This window comes from Myzus persicae, unplaced genomic scaffold (assembly GCF_001856785.1).
Source record: "Myzus persicae strain clone G006 unplaced genomic scaffold, MPER_G0061.0, whole genome shotgun sequence".
NCBI lineage: Eukaryota > Metazoa > Arthropoda > Insecta > Hemiptera > Aphididae > Myzus > Myzus persicae.
The window spans coordinates 610,042-627,177 of record NW_019104300.1 but is presented as its reverse complement, the minus strand read 5'-3'; the positions used below and the strand labels follow the sequence as shown (position 1 = coordinate 627,177).

The 17,136-nt window shown below is 27.8% G+C and overlaps 3 protein-coding genes across 7 annotated transcripts; all 3 read right to left on the bottom strand.

The window, feature by feature from the left end:
• Nucleotide 1: 1 nt before the first annotated feature.
• On the bottom strand, nucleotides 2-7,620 carry LOC111041011 (fer-1-like protein 4). Of its 5 annotated transcripts, XM_022325146.1 has the most exons (8): nucleotides 6,281-7,620; nucleotides 6,058-6,221; nucleotides 5,635-5,779; nucleotides 4,236-4,411; nucleotides 1,809-1,958; nucleotides 1,496-1,688; nucleotides 1,318-1,423; nucleotides 892-980 (listed from the first exon to the last, which is right to left on the bottom strand). In XM_022325146.1, the coding sequence occupies exons 1-7, from the start codon at nucleotides 6,300-6,302 to the stop codon at nucleotides 1,413-1,415; spliced, it is 861 nt and encodes a 286-aa protein (XP_022180838.1). In that variant the 5' UTR covers nucleotides 6,303-7,620; the 3' UTR covers nucleotides 892-980; nucleotides 1,318-1,412. The 5 variants fall into 5 exon arrangements, with proteins under 5 accessions (XP_022180839.1, XP_022180838.1, XP_022180837.1 ...); XM_022325145.1 differs by having other exon boundaries at nucleotides 1,318-1,688; XM_022325147.1 differs by lacking the exons at nucleotides 1,496-1,688; nucleotides 1,809-1,958; nucleotides 4,236-4,411; ... (1 more) ...; nucleotides 6,058-6,221; nucleotides 6,281-7,620 and adding exons at nucleotides 2-238; nucleotides 306-471; nucleotides 535-752 and having other exon boundaries at nucleotides 828-980; nucleotides 1,318-1,473.
• Nucleotides 6,490-9,342, bottom strand: LOC111040991 (fer-1-like protein 6). Its single transcript, XM_022325108.1, has 5 exons — nucleotides 9,148-9,342; nucleotides 9,024-9,089; nucleotides 8,860-8,950; nucleotides 7,878-8,049; nucleotides 6,490-6,652 (listed from the first exon to the last, which is right to left on the bottom strand). The coding sequence occupies exons 1-5, from the start codon at nucleotides 9,340-9,342 to the stop codon at nucleotides 6,490-6,492; spliced, it is 687 nt and encodes a 228-aa protein (XP_022180800.1).
• Nucleotides 9,343-13,676: 4,334 nt separating this feature from the next.
• Nucleotides 13,677-15,805, bottom strand: LOC111041007. Its single transcript, XM_022325137.1, has 5 exons — nucleotides 15,310-15,805; nucleotides 14,685-14,759; nucleotides 14,410-14,501; nucleotides 14,223-14,281; nucleotides 13,677-13,863 (listed from the first exon to the last, which is right to left on the bottom strand). Exons 1-5 carry the CDS (start codon nucleotides 15,382-15,384, stop codon nucleotides 13,742-13,744), a joined length of 423 nt encoding a protein of 140 aa, XP_022180829.1. The 5' UTR covers nucleotides 15,385-15,805; the 3' UTR covers nucleotides 13,677-13,741.
• Nucleotides 15,806-17,136: the final 1,331 nt, after the last annotated feature.

The window sequence follows — 17,136 nt, the reverse complement described above, 5'->3', positions numbered from 1 at the left end:
TCTTCTATTTCTAAAACTATTTTCATGTGATTAAAAAAAATAAATAAAATGATTATTTTATTTTACTCGAGTAATCTGGTCGTTCGTTCTGTTGAGTTTTTAATATAGAGGGAACTATAAATTCATCTAATGGTTGAGAGACACATATTCCGAGCGAAGTGTGAGTATTTTTTATAATTAACTTAGAAAAAATTTGAAAACTTATTGGAGGTATAAGATTTGGATCTTCTGGTAATTCCTTTGAAATATAGTATTTTGTTAGGTATTCAAATCGTTGAGCAAATATTTATTTATTTTATACTTACTAAATTGAGTACACATTTTTTTGCAACGGCATTTGGGAAATTTGAAAAGGAGTTAACATTTTTAATTATATCAGAATCAATGCTTAAAGTCGAGCATAATAATCGGACAAAAGGCTCGTGCAAATGTACGTTCAACTGGCGCAAGCCCCAAAACAGTACAACTAATCTGTAATAGAAGATGTTGACAAGTAAATTTTAATTTTATTCGATTTTTTAATAAAATACTAACTGATAAACACGAAGATTGGGTTGCACGTGTTTCAATAAGGGAAAGCTCAAATCGTTAACGGTTTCTGTTAATTCATTAGACGCGGTTTGTATGATTTCGGCAGCCATATACATTTTACCAATTTTTTCTGAATTATCCACGATGTCATACCAATCCAATGTCTTACGTGAAGAATTTTCAATTCCTTTTACATCGATAACAGTAAAGGCGATAACATTCTATAAAAGACAATATTATTGTTTATAATGCATCAACAGATTAATCTATTCCTTTTCATCACGACTAATATTTACTTCTATTAGTTTCTTCTTTTTTGTTCCCAAGTGGCATAATTGAATAATTACATACATCGGTGTACTTTTATTAGTATCTCCATATCTTATAAATATAGTTGGCTTAAACAAAATCGATATATTCCATGACGTCGATACATTTGAGTCGATCGCCTAACATTATAAATAATTTTCAGATTTCAGTAAAGTTATTAAAAATACACATAATAAAATAATATCAATAAATTATAAGCGTAGCGTTATTTTTACAGTAATTAACATTCACAATTAGTGTCGTAACCGGAACATTTTTTTGGGGAGCATTTGATTTTAAAATTTATTTTTTTGGTATAGAACTAGAATATTTATCACAATATCGTTTGTTACTTTATGATACTATTGTTCATAAAAACATTTCGGGGAAGGGCTTGTCCTCCCTCCCGATTATGACACTGTTCTTGAATGTTAATAACTTTACTCATTATTATAAGACTCAACAGAATATTCATACTTTGGTTGTCATTGAATGCCCGTTAAAAATTATTCGTGCCATTAAATTTAACTGACTATGTTTTTTGTAACATTTTTCGGTTAGAGCTGCTTGACTTATATGTGCTCTGATTTGTAAGAACTAAATTAGTTTTGGTTAACATATGAATACATAATTTACATGCATATTATTAACCTACTCATTAGTAAATAATTAAAAATTACTGTTTTATCATATAACTTGAAATTATATTGTGAGCAAGGCTGATCATTACAATTATTATATAGAAGTCCGGGAATTTTTCTTATTCCCACATTGAAATCCTCGTATGGTCCTATCCAAAATATAGTTTCCATAATTCCATCGAATACGTTTTCTTTTTTTTCTGTTGCCTTTCAAGTATGAAATAATTACGAGATTAAAAAATGAAAAAATGAAAATTTCATTTATAATAGGTAAATTCAGCAATAAATGTTTTATGTTAACTTAATTTATTTGAATAAATAACTAACCAAAAACCAAGGTCGAATTTTCTTACAAAATTGTCCTTTACATTCTGAACTTTTAGAATATAAAAAGTGTCTTGTTTGAATTTGACATCTTGATACAATTTGTTTACCGTTACGTAAATTTAAGAAAATATTGGGTGGGCCATTATACGACTGAAAATAAAGTTAAGTAATATATATGTTACCGGCAATATGGATAATCTAGTATTTTGTAAAATACATAGGCATTATAATAAAATGCCAAAAATCACTCGGGAATATACATAATACGAGCTTTGCCTAGGTATTATGTATAATGCCCAAAGCGGAGTAGGAAATATGATAAAAATAAACAAAATTTGGGTATCGCCTATTACCAACGACTACTTATAGTTTATCGTAAATGCGCGTACCGTGTCCATGTGTACACGATTTGATGCAATATAGATTAAAGTTCTGAAGTTCTGGAGCATTTATACTCCAGAAGTCAGTTCACAGTATGTCAGAAAAAGCTACTACAAATGTACAACACAGAAGACACAGAAGTGGCGTTACGAACAGTCGCAAAAGAACAGTCGACAGGAACTGGCCAAGGATTTTTAAAATGTATTTGTAAGACAAGTGTCAAAATAAAAAGTGATTTGCTTTAAAAATAATGTTTTGTCACTTCAAAATACCATTTTTCTACAACATGTTGTAATAAGTAGGCAAGTAGCTAGTAGTTTAAGTAAAATGTATAAATAATAGTACTTAAAATAACAATAATATTGATAATATAGCAATACCTATGTATACAAATATAATAATAGATTAAATTAAATTTTGTAATATGAGTAATAATATATAACAATTATTAGAATCTTAATATAATATTATAACATATTATATTAAATTGTTTTTTACTTTGCCTAAAAAAAATTGGTATTTTTTACCTAGGTCATATTATATAAAATAATATTGAAAATCATATGTTTTATTTACATTGCCTTAAATGGGTCGGCAGTATACATAATGTATAGGCATTTTTCAAAATACCTGAATTATCCATACTGCCGGTGACATATACAATATACTTTATAAAATAATTAAATAAGATAAAAAAAAACGAAACAACAATTATCAAATTTACTGATATAGAACTACCTACACTACTATCTATCAATGTGTCTATCGATAAATTATATACATATATATGTATATAACATTATAACATAATAAGTTATAGGTATATAATGTAAGATAAAACAAATAACAATAAACTAAAAGTATTTACTTTGTTCTTAGGGCAAATAATTAATTGATCAAACGTATCTTTAATTCTGTTTACTAAAATTAATACATCTGCTTCAGTAAGTAGGTTCATAACTGTTTCAATTTCTTTTGAACAATATTGTTTGAATAAATACTGTAAGCATAACCAGTACAATTACCTAATGTATTAAAATAATATTTTAGAGAAATAGATACTTAAGGAATTGGCCATATTTTGGTTTTCAAAGGGTTTTTGGTTTTAAATTGAAATCTATAAAATAAACCGAGTAATCACTACGGCAGTGTAACCTGCAGAGGGGGTGCTGCAGCGCTCCCAGAAATTAAAAATTCTTTCAGTGTTCTGAGTTCTACGTGTTACGGGAAATGTAGAAAAGTATTAAAATTACTATTGGATTGAAAGTTGCTGAAAAAGGGTGGAGGTCAACTCTCCCGATTTTCCAAACTAGGTAGATACCCGCAATGTGGAAGACGGACTAGGGGGGCTTAGCCTCCTCTAAAAGAATTTAAACCCCTCTAATTTTTTTTACTATATTCAATCTTAAATTCATAATCAGTACTTAATAAAAAAAAATCATAAATCATGAATACATTTTTTTTCGATTTAATAATATGTTGAAAATTAATCAGTTGTCGTTACATCTTTAGTTTGAAATATATTATTATAACACATGCAACAGTACATAAACAAAAATAAAGATCCCGCTTGGACTCAGCCAGTATAAATAAATAAAATAAATAATTCTTTAATTTAATTTTTTATTCTGCTGCCTTAAGATTTTAAATTGAATAAATTTAAATATGAGTGAGGTCGAGCCAAATTGTATTACAAGTCTTTGGTGTTAAACGGTATTCTACCCTTAAAGTGAATATCAATATTATTCAATTAGTATCATTTTATTTGTAAATCAAAATACCATATTATTGACACAAGAAGTATGAATATGCTTATGCAATTTTATATGTTTATCGTATGATTGTTTGAATCTTTCAAGATATGCAATAAGTTTCTTTATCATTCCCTGAATAATTTCTATTTTACTATTACTAGACTGTTGAAAATTTAGTTGACGACAAGTCTCAAAAATGCAAGTTTCCTGTTTAGATGAAAACAATTTTTGTTATATATTATTAACTGAATACCTATTAAATCATTTAAATCATTAAATAAAATAATGTTACCATATTACAAATAGTCTTCGACAGTAAATTCATGGAAAACATTGTGTAATATTCAATACTTGGTAAATTTGTAACCAAAAATAGGCATGGTTTTCTATCTTCTTCAATCAATAATTTACAAAAACCATTTTCTAAGCACACTACATCGTATTCTGGCGTCTGTGTGTTAATAAGCTCTAAAGAAAAATGTTATATTATTTACACAACACCCATATAGGCCATAGATAGTTAGATTTAATGAACTTAACTTAACCTTATGAATATACCACAATAATTTCAATAATTTGAAATATTTCAGAAAACAATATTCTTAGTTGGTACTAAATATACACACAGACATAAACATTCGAAACAAAACAATTACTTCCGATCGAGACATACCTACCTAACGATATTAAATAATTTGTGTAAATGTGTGCATTTGCGATTATATAATATATAGTCGTTATTCGAATCAGGCTTTTGTCAAACGTCTAGGCGAAGAGTAAAAAATGTATGTTAAAATACAAATTTTGCTATACGTTGTTTTATTAAATTCTATTCCGTACCTACAAATATTCAACTAAGCATAAAATATCAATTCATACAGGGTGTTTCACCAAGCATACTTACTCCCATTTTTCATTTAAAAATTAACTTATTCAGATTCTAATTTTTGGAATTTTTAAATATACCTAAGACCCTATTTTAAAATTCTCAAATGGTTTGGATCACCATAACATTCTTCTTAATTATTACAAAAAAATCTCAAGAATTTAAAAATAAAATCGTCTTTAAGTATATATATTTAAACATTTTGAAAATTAGATTTCGAATAACTGCATTATTATTTATTGAAGAAAAAAGAGGTGAAGCATGCTTGGTGATTCATCTTGATTTCAATCATCTTAAATGTTTAGCTTCTTTATGTCATACCAATAACTCTGCTTGTATACATACTACATAGATGAAGTATTACGAAAAAATAAAATGTACTCATATAGAAAACTCAATTTCATAACAACCTTAATAAACATACTCTCTCTGTACTTGCTTTCATTCAAAATAAATTACACACCTTAAGTCTCTAGTACTATGAAATCAATAGGATAATTTGTAGATCACAAAAATCTTTTAATACCATATCCCTCCTTGTAGTTTAAAACTAAATTGGACTCCTAAACAAAAAAGTAAATAAATGTATAGTTACAATATACAATATTATACTAATATGTATAATCTAGTCCGATCAAGAAAAGGTCGTGTTACTAAACTTCCACTTCCATCACGTATTCATGTTATCCAATTTTTTGGGCAAGCTCATACTAAACTTAATTATTGTTTTTGGTTGTACAGGTTGTAAATATTTATAGTTATTTATTTATTTTTATTAATAATAAAAAAATAAGTAGTTACTCACCTACCTTTTTTTCACTTTCAGTAACTAAATTATATTCACCATAATCCATTGATATTGTCATACTTTTTGATTTGGTGATATTTTTATGCACTTGGTTAACACTCAGTATAACACAAAATATTACAATCCGAATGTACATTAAGTCCTAAAAATATTTAAATGAAAGTACGAGTCTAAAATAACAATTTGTTATAAGTTCGTAAAACATACAATTTATTTTAATTATTAAATTGATAATACCCAGCTATACGAGTATGGCTATAGTACGAGTATAATGGCTTTAATCTTTGTATGTAGATCTAGATAGTTAAAAAGTTGTCGTGACAAATGTGTGCTAAGGAACAAAAATCTCTTGCTGTATCTACTTAATTACTAGTATATTCCAATATATATAATATAAATTAGTAATTACATATCCATTACCTCGTCAAGAATTGAATCTATGTCATCAATTTGCAATCGTTCAACACTTTCAATTTCAGATGGTACTAATTCAGTTTCTACAGATAATAGTATCCTGCCAAAATATTGTTGAGTTTCCAATGTGATAAAATGCAAGAAAGCTGGACCGAAACATGGAAGTCCATCTGTAATTATTTTAAATTCGTTATTATATTAAAATTATCCGTTTAAATTTATAAACAACCTTCTCCTATGAAATCGTGCATGGATATCACACTGCTAGATATGATTTTTCCAGTTAAAATTAATTTAAATATTATAATTGGGCATAACGGTGGATATATGTTTATCGTTGAATATTGTTTGTTAAAATTTGATTCTGTTCCGTTCAAGTTCAGTAATATACTTGTCTATTTGAAGTAGAATTAATTAAATGCATAATTTTTTATTTTTTTATAGATGATTGGATACTTCGGATGATTCTCCGAAATCAATCGACAACCATTTAGGACCTTCTTCGTATAAGTATCGAATCATTTCACCTTTATGTAGTTTAATAGTATACTTTGCTAAATGAGTCGTAGCCATTTTAAATCCATTCGGAATAAATAAATCACTAAACATAATGTTGATTATAATTTATAGTTAATACATATATATAGTAATAATTGTTGCTGTGGTAAACAGTATACGCACAAATATGTAGTAATACAGAACAATATATCAATATGAATACAATAGAATTTGAATTTTGACAGCAAATATATTTAACGACTTAATCAGATAACACCAACTATATCGTAAATAAATGTAGTCAACTATTTCAGTTCATATAATTTATATTATTTTTATTATTCTTCTCTGCGTATGTATGTTTTAGATTCTGAGCAGAGCGATCATTTTACAATGGTGTGTGTGTCTTTTTGGTATTTGGTGTACTTTAAAACAATAAGTAGTCTGAAAATAATTAAAACTAAGTTGAGGAAAGTGAATGTAGCTTTGGAGAGGTCAAAATGGAAAATTCCCAAGTGTTTTTAAGTGTTTGGAAATACAAACAAAATTAAAGAAAACTGTAATTTTTACAAAAAACCAGTTTTTGACAAAATTGATTTAGTTAGTTTGGTGTCACTAAAATACTAATAACTGTAGATACTTTTTCAACTGGACGTTATATTACCATTTTGGAATTTTCTATACATTATTACATTTAAAAAATATTTTGACTTTTTTCGAGCTATTTATAGGTAGAAGAATTTTCGATTTCTATCAAAATATTTTGACTCATTTTAAGGCCATTTTATTCAGTATTTATAGATTCAATTTTTATAAATGATGATTGAAAATTAAAAACAAGGTGTCTCGTAAGTTTTAAATTGCTGTTTTCAGTTCAAATTTGGACAAAATAAGATATTTGAATGAAAAATAATGATCTTGGTTATTTTGTTGTACTTTAAAAATGTTATTTTAACACAGGCGGACCCGACCGTCTCCGCTCAGAATCGTTTTTTTGTATACTATGATAGTGAATCATTGGATTCAAACTCAACACCATCCATTACACTGACCCGCTTTTTATGTATTAAAATGTTTTGTTTATTGTGTAAGTATATAATATTGAATTTATAAAAATGTATTACCTATTATGATTGTAAAAAAACCGTCAGTAAATTTATTTTCGATATTACTTATATTTTATATGAAAGGAGATAGATACTATGAAAAATATCATACTACATCACTATTCATGACAAATAAGTATTATGTATATACCAATAGGCAATTGGTACTTTAAAGTTTGTAATAAATATCTCTAGGCCTATATAAACATATATTTTACAAACTTTGTATTAAATGTATCTTCTCTTGTTGAACCTAATGGATTTGATAGGATTAAATTATTAATCACATGGCTCTCATAGAACATAACTATATCACACTTTAAATATCCTCTAATACCCAAGTCATGTTTTCCGTAATCAATTAAAGCCAACCATTTACTACGAAACGATTTTTCTGTTGAAAATAAATGTATCAGTAAGTATTTATTTTAGATTGAATTTTTCCGTGTGAATTCAAATATTATTTTAAAGAATTTATACATTTTTTTTAAATTTTGAGTGGTGAAATCTTGGTAGTACAATGATATGTGTTTTTTAAAAATATTTGTTGCTTTTGGACTCTGGAGATACTTTTTATTTTAACGAAAATTCTCCGATCTTCAACTTCGAAATATGTTTCTGGCAGCAAAGAGCATAGTGTATCTAAATTTCCCAGTAATAAATATTAGGTAATCAGGAAATAAAAATAAAAAATGACCCGTTTTTTATAGTCTCCCTCTCTCGATTATTTTGAAAAGTACCTACTTGGAATTTTCAATTTTAATCTCCTAAAAGTATCAACTAGAATTACTTTTCTACAAAGAAAGAAATCGAAGTTGAAATTCAATATTTCTACTTCAAATCTACACATACACAACAACAAAAAAACCACACACATATCATTGTAATATATATATATATATATATATATATTTATATTATATATTATATATATATTCGCTCTGGTCAGAATATATTTTGTTTTCTAATGATTAGTCGAATTATCATGTAAAAAAATATTTTTAAATACGTTAATAAATAAATAATTTTAATAATAATATTAATTATTAGTTACTGTAAAAAGAATTACTTTGTAATAAGTTATAAAGTTTTAAGTTCTTTTAACTCTTAATAACATTCTACCGTCGGTGGCTAATTGCCAATTCTATCAATAATGATGAAATTATGTGAAAATAAAATAAAACAGAAACAGATTGTCGATTACCTGGTTCTGACCAAATTGTAGACATTTGTATAACAACTCTCCCAAGAATAGCTGTTTTTGTCAACGATAATATGTTATGCGATTCATATACCTTTAAAAAATCTTATTAAACGTACATTTATAAACATTAACATTGAAAATTATAACATCATATTACAACTTACGGTAATAGTTATGAGTGTGTTCAATACATTATTCAATGACGATGTTGGAAGATCAATTATAAATGTCTAGAATATTTCATTTATTCAAAACACTTATTGTATATTTAAAATAAATCATTATTACTTTTAAATAAGATGGAGAAGCTGATGGTTTACTAGTTACTGTCTTATCACGGAAATATAACGGAACTTCGACAACAACATAAGTGTCGATGTGGCTTTTATAATAATCTTTCCCTTCAATTACATTTATCATAATTTGGCTATTCATTTGTTTTGTAGGTAATTCAATTTCACCTAGGTAGTTGAGGTTATCCATTGTTTAGATATCAAAAAAATAATAGGTGCAAAAAAAATGTTAAATTAGATGTGTGTTTCTAGTTCTTCACTTCGGAGAAATTTTTTATAAAATCAACAAAGTAACTATAGTAGTAGCTATAGAATTATCGATTATGCATAAATTTGTTATAGATAAACATATTTTGTCTTATCATTCTTCTTGTATGCATGACAACATTCTCAAAAAGTGTTTACTATATTGTTTAGCTACTAATTCAGGCATAGAAAATGTTATCTAGCTGAGTATATCGATTTATATTTAAATATTATTTTTATAAATATCGGCAATTAATTGAACAGCTTAAAATAAAATATAAAAATAATATAATTATACATGCAACAATAAATATTAATTTCGTTCTCAGCAATCACCAGTTTGTAAAATTAAGTACGATAAATTTGATGTACCTCTTAATTGAATACCTACAATCCACATGTTATAATTATTTTTACTCTAAATAGTATTAATCCCAATTCATTTATAACCATATTTTTATTTTTTATTGTTTTATAATAAGAATATTATTCTTGTACAAAATTGTCTAATTATGCTCTGTAGTCTGTACACCATATCAATAAATAGTCAAAATAGTAAACAAAAAAAATAATTTTAATTATAATTTATACGATTTTAATTTAAAATTAAAGCTATTTTGTTTATTGTTATATCACATTATAATGAAAAAAATCTAAGTAAGAATATATTTAATACAACAATTTGGTCATTTTATTCGAATTTAACTTAAAAATCAAGTCAGCTGTCTTGTTGTATGATATTATTATATCTGTATATTTATCATATTAACGTTAAAATGTAATATTATCTATCGTCTATAGTAATTGGCGATCGTTGTGAAAGACTATAGACTAAGTGAATTGAATACGAATAAAAAAATTTGCTTTTCGTTCGGTTTGATTTTTATAAATCACAATATTTTCAGTTCAGAGCTGTTTGTAGTGTTTCCACGTTGGTGGTGGCGAACTGCGCATACAGCGCTGTTTTCGCCAAAAAGTTGATCTTTGCGTAAATTTGTTTTCATATACTCTTGTTGGCTCAAATGTTCTTTTAGACTTAAAATATTTATTTATTGCATCGGACAATGAACTACCTGGACTCCGGAGTAACGTAGACGCATATTTTATTTCCGATACCGGAATGCATAAAATACGCTAGCAAAAACAACAATAATGTGATCGTCGTCTCGCCGCTAACTGTTTTTTGTACTATAATTTATAACGAATAATTGTAATACAGGTCTTGAATGCTTGTATTAAATATCCAAGGTTTTTGATAGAAAAATTAATATTTATTTTATGTTACTATGTCAGTAGTTTAAGAGAATAAAAAAAATAAAAATACAGTAATTTTATTCTATTATCCAAGTTAGTGATAATAATTGTATTATAATATAAAAATATTTATATTTTATATATATTTTTTTTTTTTGTTTTACTTACAGTATGATGGTCTTTGTTATTACTTCGAACTGCATAGTAATTGACTCCTTTGACAGATTATCTGGATCCCTTGTTGAACTCGCTACGTCTCTCGGTGTCGTTCCCACGTAGCCTTCAAGTTATTTCGTTTGAAGTTCTACGCTCCGAAACCGGTATGCGCGGAGACCACAATGGTGGGTTTTGTTGAATTTGAACGATTAATTAATTTCTGTTTACTAATTAATCGATGTAGACGAGATTTAGTGTAGCTTATCGTACAAATATGCGTACTGGTATTGACAATACGTGTTGATTGTGTATTTATAATAACCGATAAAATATGGTGGTCCCGTTTTTTACGTAGGTGGTATAAAACAAGTAGCACCTCCTATGGTGTATTTGTAGATGCGTACGACGTAAATATCGGGGACTATTGAATAGTTTCCTCACCAATATTTAGGTAAAAGCGCCTCCGTGTGAATATAATATTCACTCGTGTTCGCTTTTTTTTTTTTTATAATAATTATTTGAATATATCACTCACTGGACAGAATTTCTTTTGAAAGAAATAAAAAATTAAAACGGCTACCGCTGCCACCTATGTTATGAACGCCACCGCATATGCCTGTGGTGTTGTGTTATATTTTATATTGCGTCTCTGGTTGTATCCGTAGACGTCAATTTGTTGAAAACCGTTCTCTGTGTAGCGGGTGATAGTCAAATGTTGTTTAATAGATTATTAATAAAAAGAACACACGTTTTAGATTTAAATGAGAATATTATACTTTATTAGTTTTAAGAAATATAATTTATACTACAAGCACACTACTTAACTCGAATGAGTCGGGTTCAAGACTAAATTGCCGACAGGACCGATACTATAGTCTTGTCGCGCATAAGCACATATCTGCGATAAGACGCCTACATACAGGCGTTATTATATTATGTAAAACAAGCGTCTCTATAGTCTCTATAGTGGTGGGCATATAACACTATATACAAATTAAAATATTTAAATTACATGTTATAGCACTATTTGTTTTCTCTCTTTGACCTACGCGTAACAAACTAAATATACGATTAACAGAACCAATCCAATATTGTTACTTTGATAATGGTTGTTTCTGCTCGAAATGCATTTGCTTTGTTGTGCGTGGGCCACAGAAAGAAATAAATAGTGCGCTTAAACTTCAGCATCCTCTCAATAGTGTCAAGTGTCATCAAGTTGAATAAGTTGTAGATTGTAAAAAGTTAATATTTACTGTGATTAAAATAATAAAGTATGATTGAAAGTAAAAGTAATAACTAATAAGTAAAAACCAGATCTGTGAATTTAATGCACTAAAAAAGTTTGAAACATGCATGTTTTAAAACACTAAAATCATGAAAAATATGCTTTAAAATATATACTAAAAAAATCAAAAATATGCAAAAAAGATTTCGTATTTAAATTATAAATAAGTCAAAACAAATTTTGTCCGAAACCATGTTTTTATACAGTTTAGCAAAAAAAAAACATGTAAATGTAATTAATTCACATTTCTGTTAACAACAGTAGAAAAAGGAAGTTGAAAACTTAAAAAACATACTAAGCTGCTCTAAAAAAAAATCAAAAATGCCCAAAAAAACTCCAAAAATCTACTGAAATAACGTTAAAATACAAAAAAAATCCAAAAAATTACAAAATAAAATTAGAATATTTTGAATCAAGAGAGCACGAAACGAATTTTTCGCTGAAATATAACTTTACAGGATCAAAGGAAAAAGAGTCATCAACATCCTGTTTCCTCGTCTCCTGTGATAAGTAATGATGATGACATGTTATTGGCGACAGTATTTTAATAAGCAATTGTCCTCCTCAGAAAAAAAAACAAATTAAAAATTATATTTTACAAAATTATATTCAGTTATCAGTTTATCACGTAAGCTGAGATAATATTTCAAGTGGCATGTTTCTGTATGTAATTTTCCTCTGGAATGGTTGAAACTCTATTCGTAATCTGATAACTCGTGTATCAACAGGAAATAATAACATATTTATTTATAATCAAATGCGTACACAAAAAAATATGTAATATGCAATAAATACAAATAATAAGAATACACTTGTGGCTTGGTGTGGCTCGATGGTTGGCCGCAATCTCCAATGTATGTCAAGCATCGTCCGGCGTCGCTAGCCCCCGGATGGGTGACCACCTGGATGTTTAGCGACGAATCCTCGCTCCACATACACATGTTTAACTCAAACCTAACCGCGACTCATCCAAAAAATGCATTTGTCTGCGGGAGCTCGTGCTCCCCTTCTCATTTTTTTTCTCTAATTTAACTCTAATCGATTTTGTTATACCTATACATTTTTTAAACCTTGATGACCAGCTGATGCTTCCTAAATAGTCATTGCAGTTTCATCAACTGATTAGTTTAATTATCATTTTCGGTTTAAGAATTTTAAGATTGTAGACTGCAGTCTTCAGTATACGTACCTTCAATATATTTTAAAAGTTTTTTTTGTCTATTGCATTGCCTACGGGTGCTCGTGCTCTCTTTCCCGTTATTTTTTCTTTTATTTGACTCCATATGATTTTTTTATATACCTACCTTTTATTAAACATTGTCCAGATTTTGATGGGACACCTCTCATTAATTATTCGTTAATATGACTAATTATTCTAAGTTATATTATAGGCTTAAGAATCGGGAGACTGCAGTCTTCAGAGTACGTATGTAACCTACTTGCAATATATTCCAGTGAACACACAAAACAGCACAGCGGTACTTGCTCCACACTTGCCACCTCTCTTAATTTTTATTATACCAATTATTTATTTATTGGTAATTATTATTTTATGTAATTTCATTATTACATGCTTCACGAATTAACAGATAAAATAAAATTTAATTTAATCTATAGTAAATATTTTTTTCTTCTGAATAGCGCGATTCTATTTCTTATCCTCGTTATATAAGCCCAATTGAAGTCTTATTTGTTTTTTTTGAGCCACAGCCATGGAATGGAGCCAATAACAATATAGCATCAATATGTAGAGGAGCACGTACAGGATGGCTGTATAAAATATACACAAAAGTGATATAAGCACGTCAGTAATGTAAATAAAGCTCGACGGGGTGGTGGAGAAGGATTTTTTTTCAATAAAACTCTTGTCATAGAACGGTTTTTATCCACACCAAAAACATTTTTTTTCGTATATTATATAATATTTTTTTATCTCATTTAATACTATTTTGACAATTTTATAGTATTATTATAGATACATTTTTAAAATATTACCATTTTCTAAATTATATATTGTAATCATAGGATATATAGGCTATGGTATTTAAGAATATTATTAAATTCATTTATTTTATTAAAAAAAATTGTTATTTTATTTGATACTTTAATGAAAATACATTTATACTTACTGAAAATCCGCATAATATATTGGAAGAATTTGACATGGGCCCAACTCGAACTTTTATAACTTAAACATAAGATTATTATTTTAAAATAATCCTTTACCAATCAATCGGCATTATAATAATAGTAAACAAATTGACTGCAATATGGAACTAAAAAAAAATAATAATTATAATAAATATAGTTTTGTACTCAGTGGGGCGGAAAAGAACAGAAAAAATGTCAAACACGCATCCAATTGCCGTTAGGACCAGTGCGTAAGGCATTGCACGGTTGGTGTTCCCCTAAAAAATATTTATATTAAATTATGCAATAATCTATTGGTTAATCATTTTAAAAATATTTTTAAACGATACTATATAAAAATATAACTTTTTATTCTGGTCATAATAAATATCTGTTTTTATAACCAGATTTGACACCCTGGTTTATATGCATAATTTATTATGCGAGAGACTTGATCTTACTTTCAACAAAGCTCCGACGACAATAACGATTGCTATGTAGTTTACTGAATTTGTCATCTCGAAATACGTCAACACCTGTAAGTGTAAGATTGTCAACAGTGCGTTTATCAACATGGTATGGCTGATATGATTTAATTTGTGTAGGGAGGTACGCATAAAAGAATGGGCGAAGTATTTTATATTTTCAAGTTTTTTAGCCAAGCATTTGTAGATTATTGCATGATTATTATTTTTTTTACCAACTACTATTATTATATTCAGCTAATTTAACATGTTTATTAAATATTAAAGTGTTAAAAAAATTAAAAGAATAATAATAGTATAATAATATTATTTTATACGAATCGTAATACATTCTCTTTATTATGATTCACAATGAATGATTTTGGTTGTATTGGCTTGCAGAACTAATTTTTAAAACATTTATTCTGTATTTAAACAAGTGAAGATGAAAAATAACGCCGTGGCTGCGTTGATATAAGTACATCATAATATAAGAAATTGAATCACACCCGATGGCCAATGGCCACTGGCTCTGGGTATCTCATATAGTCATAATTAAATAATACTAGTAAAGTAGTAAATATACAGAGATATAATTCTATATATAGGTATAAATACTCACAATACATATGACTAAATTCACGAACACATATTTTTTGATGTTTGAATTCAAGACTTCGAATTGAATCCGTAACATCTCCAATAAATTATATTGTACTAATAAATAAAAGTAAGATAAAAATATTCATCTATAATTTGTGCAACTAAATATTATTATAACTGGTGTATGCATAAACGAAATTTGCTCTTGATGGTTCGTCATTTATATTTCAATTACTATAGTTACGATATGATATAGTAGTCAAACAATTTAAAAATTAAAAGCTCATATATATAATATATATACATGTATATAGGTGATTCAATCACTTAATATATTTTTAAATGCATGTAATTTTTTATATTCATCAAGTTTTATTACTTTGAAATTTAAGAAATGTGTACCAAAACATCTTTAAAAAAGCGGGTAATTGGGTAACGCTCTTCTGTACATTAGGTGTCTAGAGATTCACTGTGATGGATATGTTAAATTTGAATTCAATGGTATAAAACCACTGTGTAAGAAAAACGATTCTGAGCAAAGACGGCCTATCAGCCAGTAATATTACTAATTATATTTTATGATGTTATAGTGATTAAAGTAATTCACATTACTATTAATTTTTGTCATTCTATTTTATTATATTTCTATTAAATTTTTGGTTACAGTATGAACTATTCAAAAGAATCCTTGTTTGAAATGTTCAATTCTCAGCTATAAAATTGAACATTTTACTTTGTTTTAACAACAAAATAATTTTAGAATGTTTAAGATTTTGTTTAATTTTATCAACAAACTTGAGGCGTTCATAAAAAATTCTTGTGGATTCACGATTAAATACCGAACAACATTAAATACAAATACATTTTATTGGCAGGTCTATACAGTTATTGATATGAAAATAAGTACTAATTCAGTCGCAATTTTGTAGTGTGAAAAAATGGCAGGAGGAGTGGCTAGGTACAACAGTATTTTCTAAGGAGCTGATTAAAGTTTCCCACGCATAGAGTCAAAGAGTTTGAACTCCCACATCAGGAATGGACAATCCTTAACCAAATAAGAACCACCAGAACCGCCAGAACCGCCAGAACCGGACATGGAAGATGTGGCCATATGATGTACAAATGGAAATTAAAAGACCACCAGGAATGTAATTGTGTTAACAAAAGTCAGATTATGAGGAATATTACAGATGAATGTCCAAATAGAGGTTCAAGCTGGGCATCAATGGTATCAGTGATGTTACAAAGGAATTCATTGATAAAGACATAAAGTCTTTAGGTATAGACACTTAAATTTGACTACATACTAATAATGTATTGTTATTAATCATACTCACAATTATATAACTTATTTTATTACTTTTATTTATAAATTTTATGAATATTACCGTGGTACTGTTGCTATACGAATTTATGAATTTATAATATATTAGCTGATCCCGTTCACTTTGTTGCCCGCTAAAAATGCCAACTCTATATGAGACTCGATGGTGATAATTCGAGCAGTATATTATGCCTATACCTGCTGTGAATTGCGGACCCTTGATGAGTATTTTATATAAATAGCATGTTTTATTTTGATTTTGATTTCAGACACGCCGATGAGCGGCTATAATTGCAACTCAGCCACCTTCGTAGTTGGTAGGCAATGTGCAAAAATTCAATTGTATGCATGCTTATACGTTATACCTGATCTGTTCGATGAACAACTGCAGGCAAAAAATACTGCTAAATTTCTACTAAATATATTCATATTTTTTCTTTAACCAATAGCAACTGTATATAAACAAATATTTCCTTCGTAAATCTTAAAATCCTTGTTTGAGCAACTCCTCGGGTCGGACCT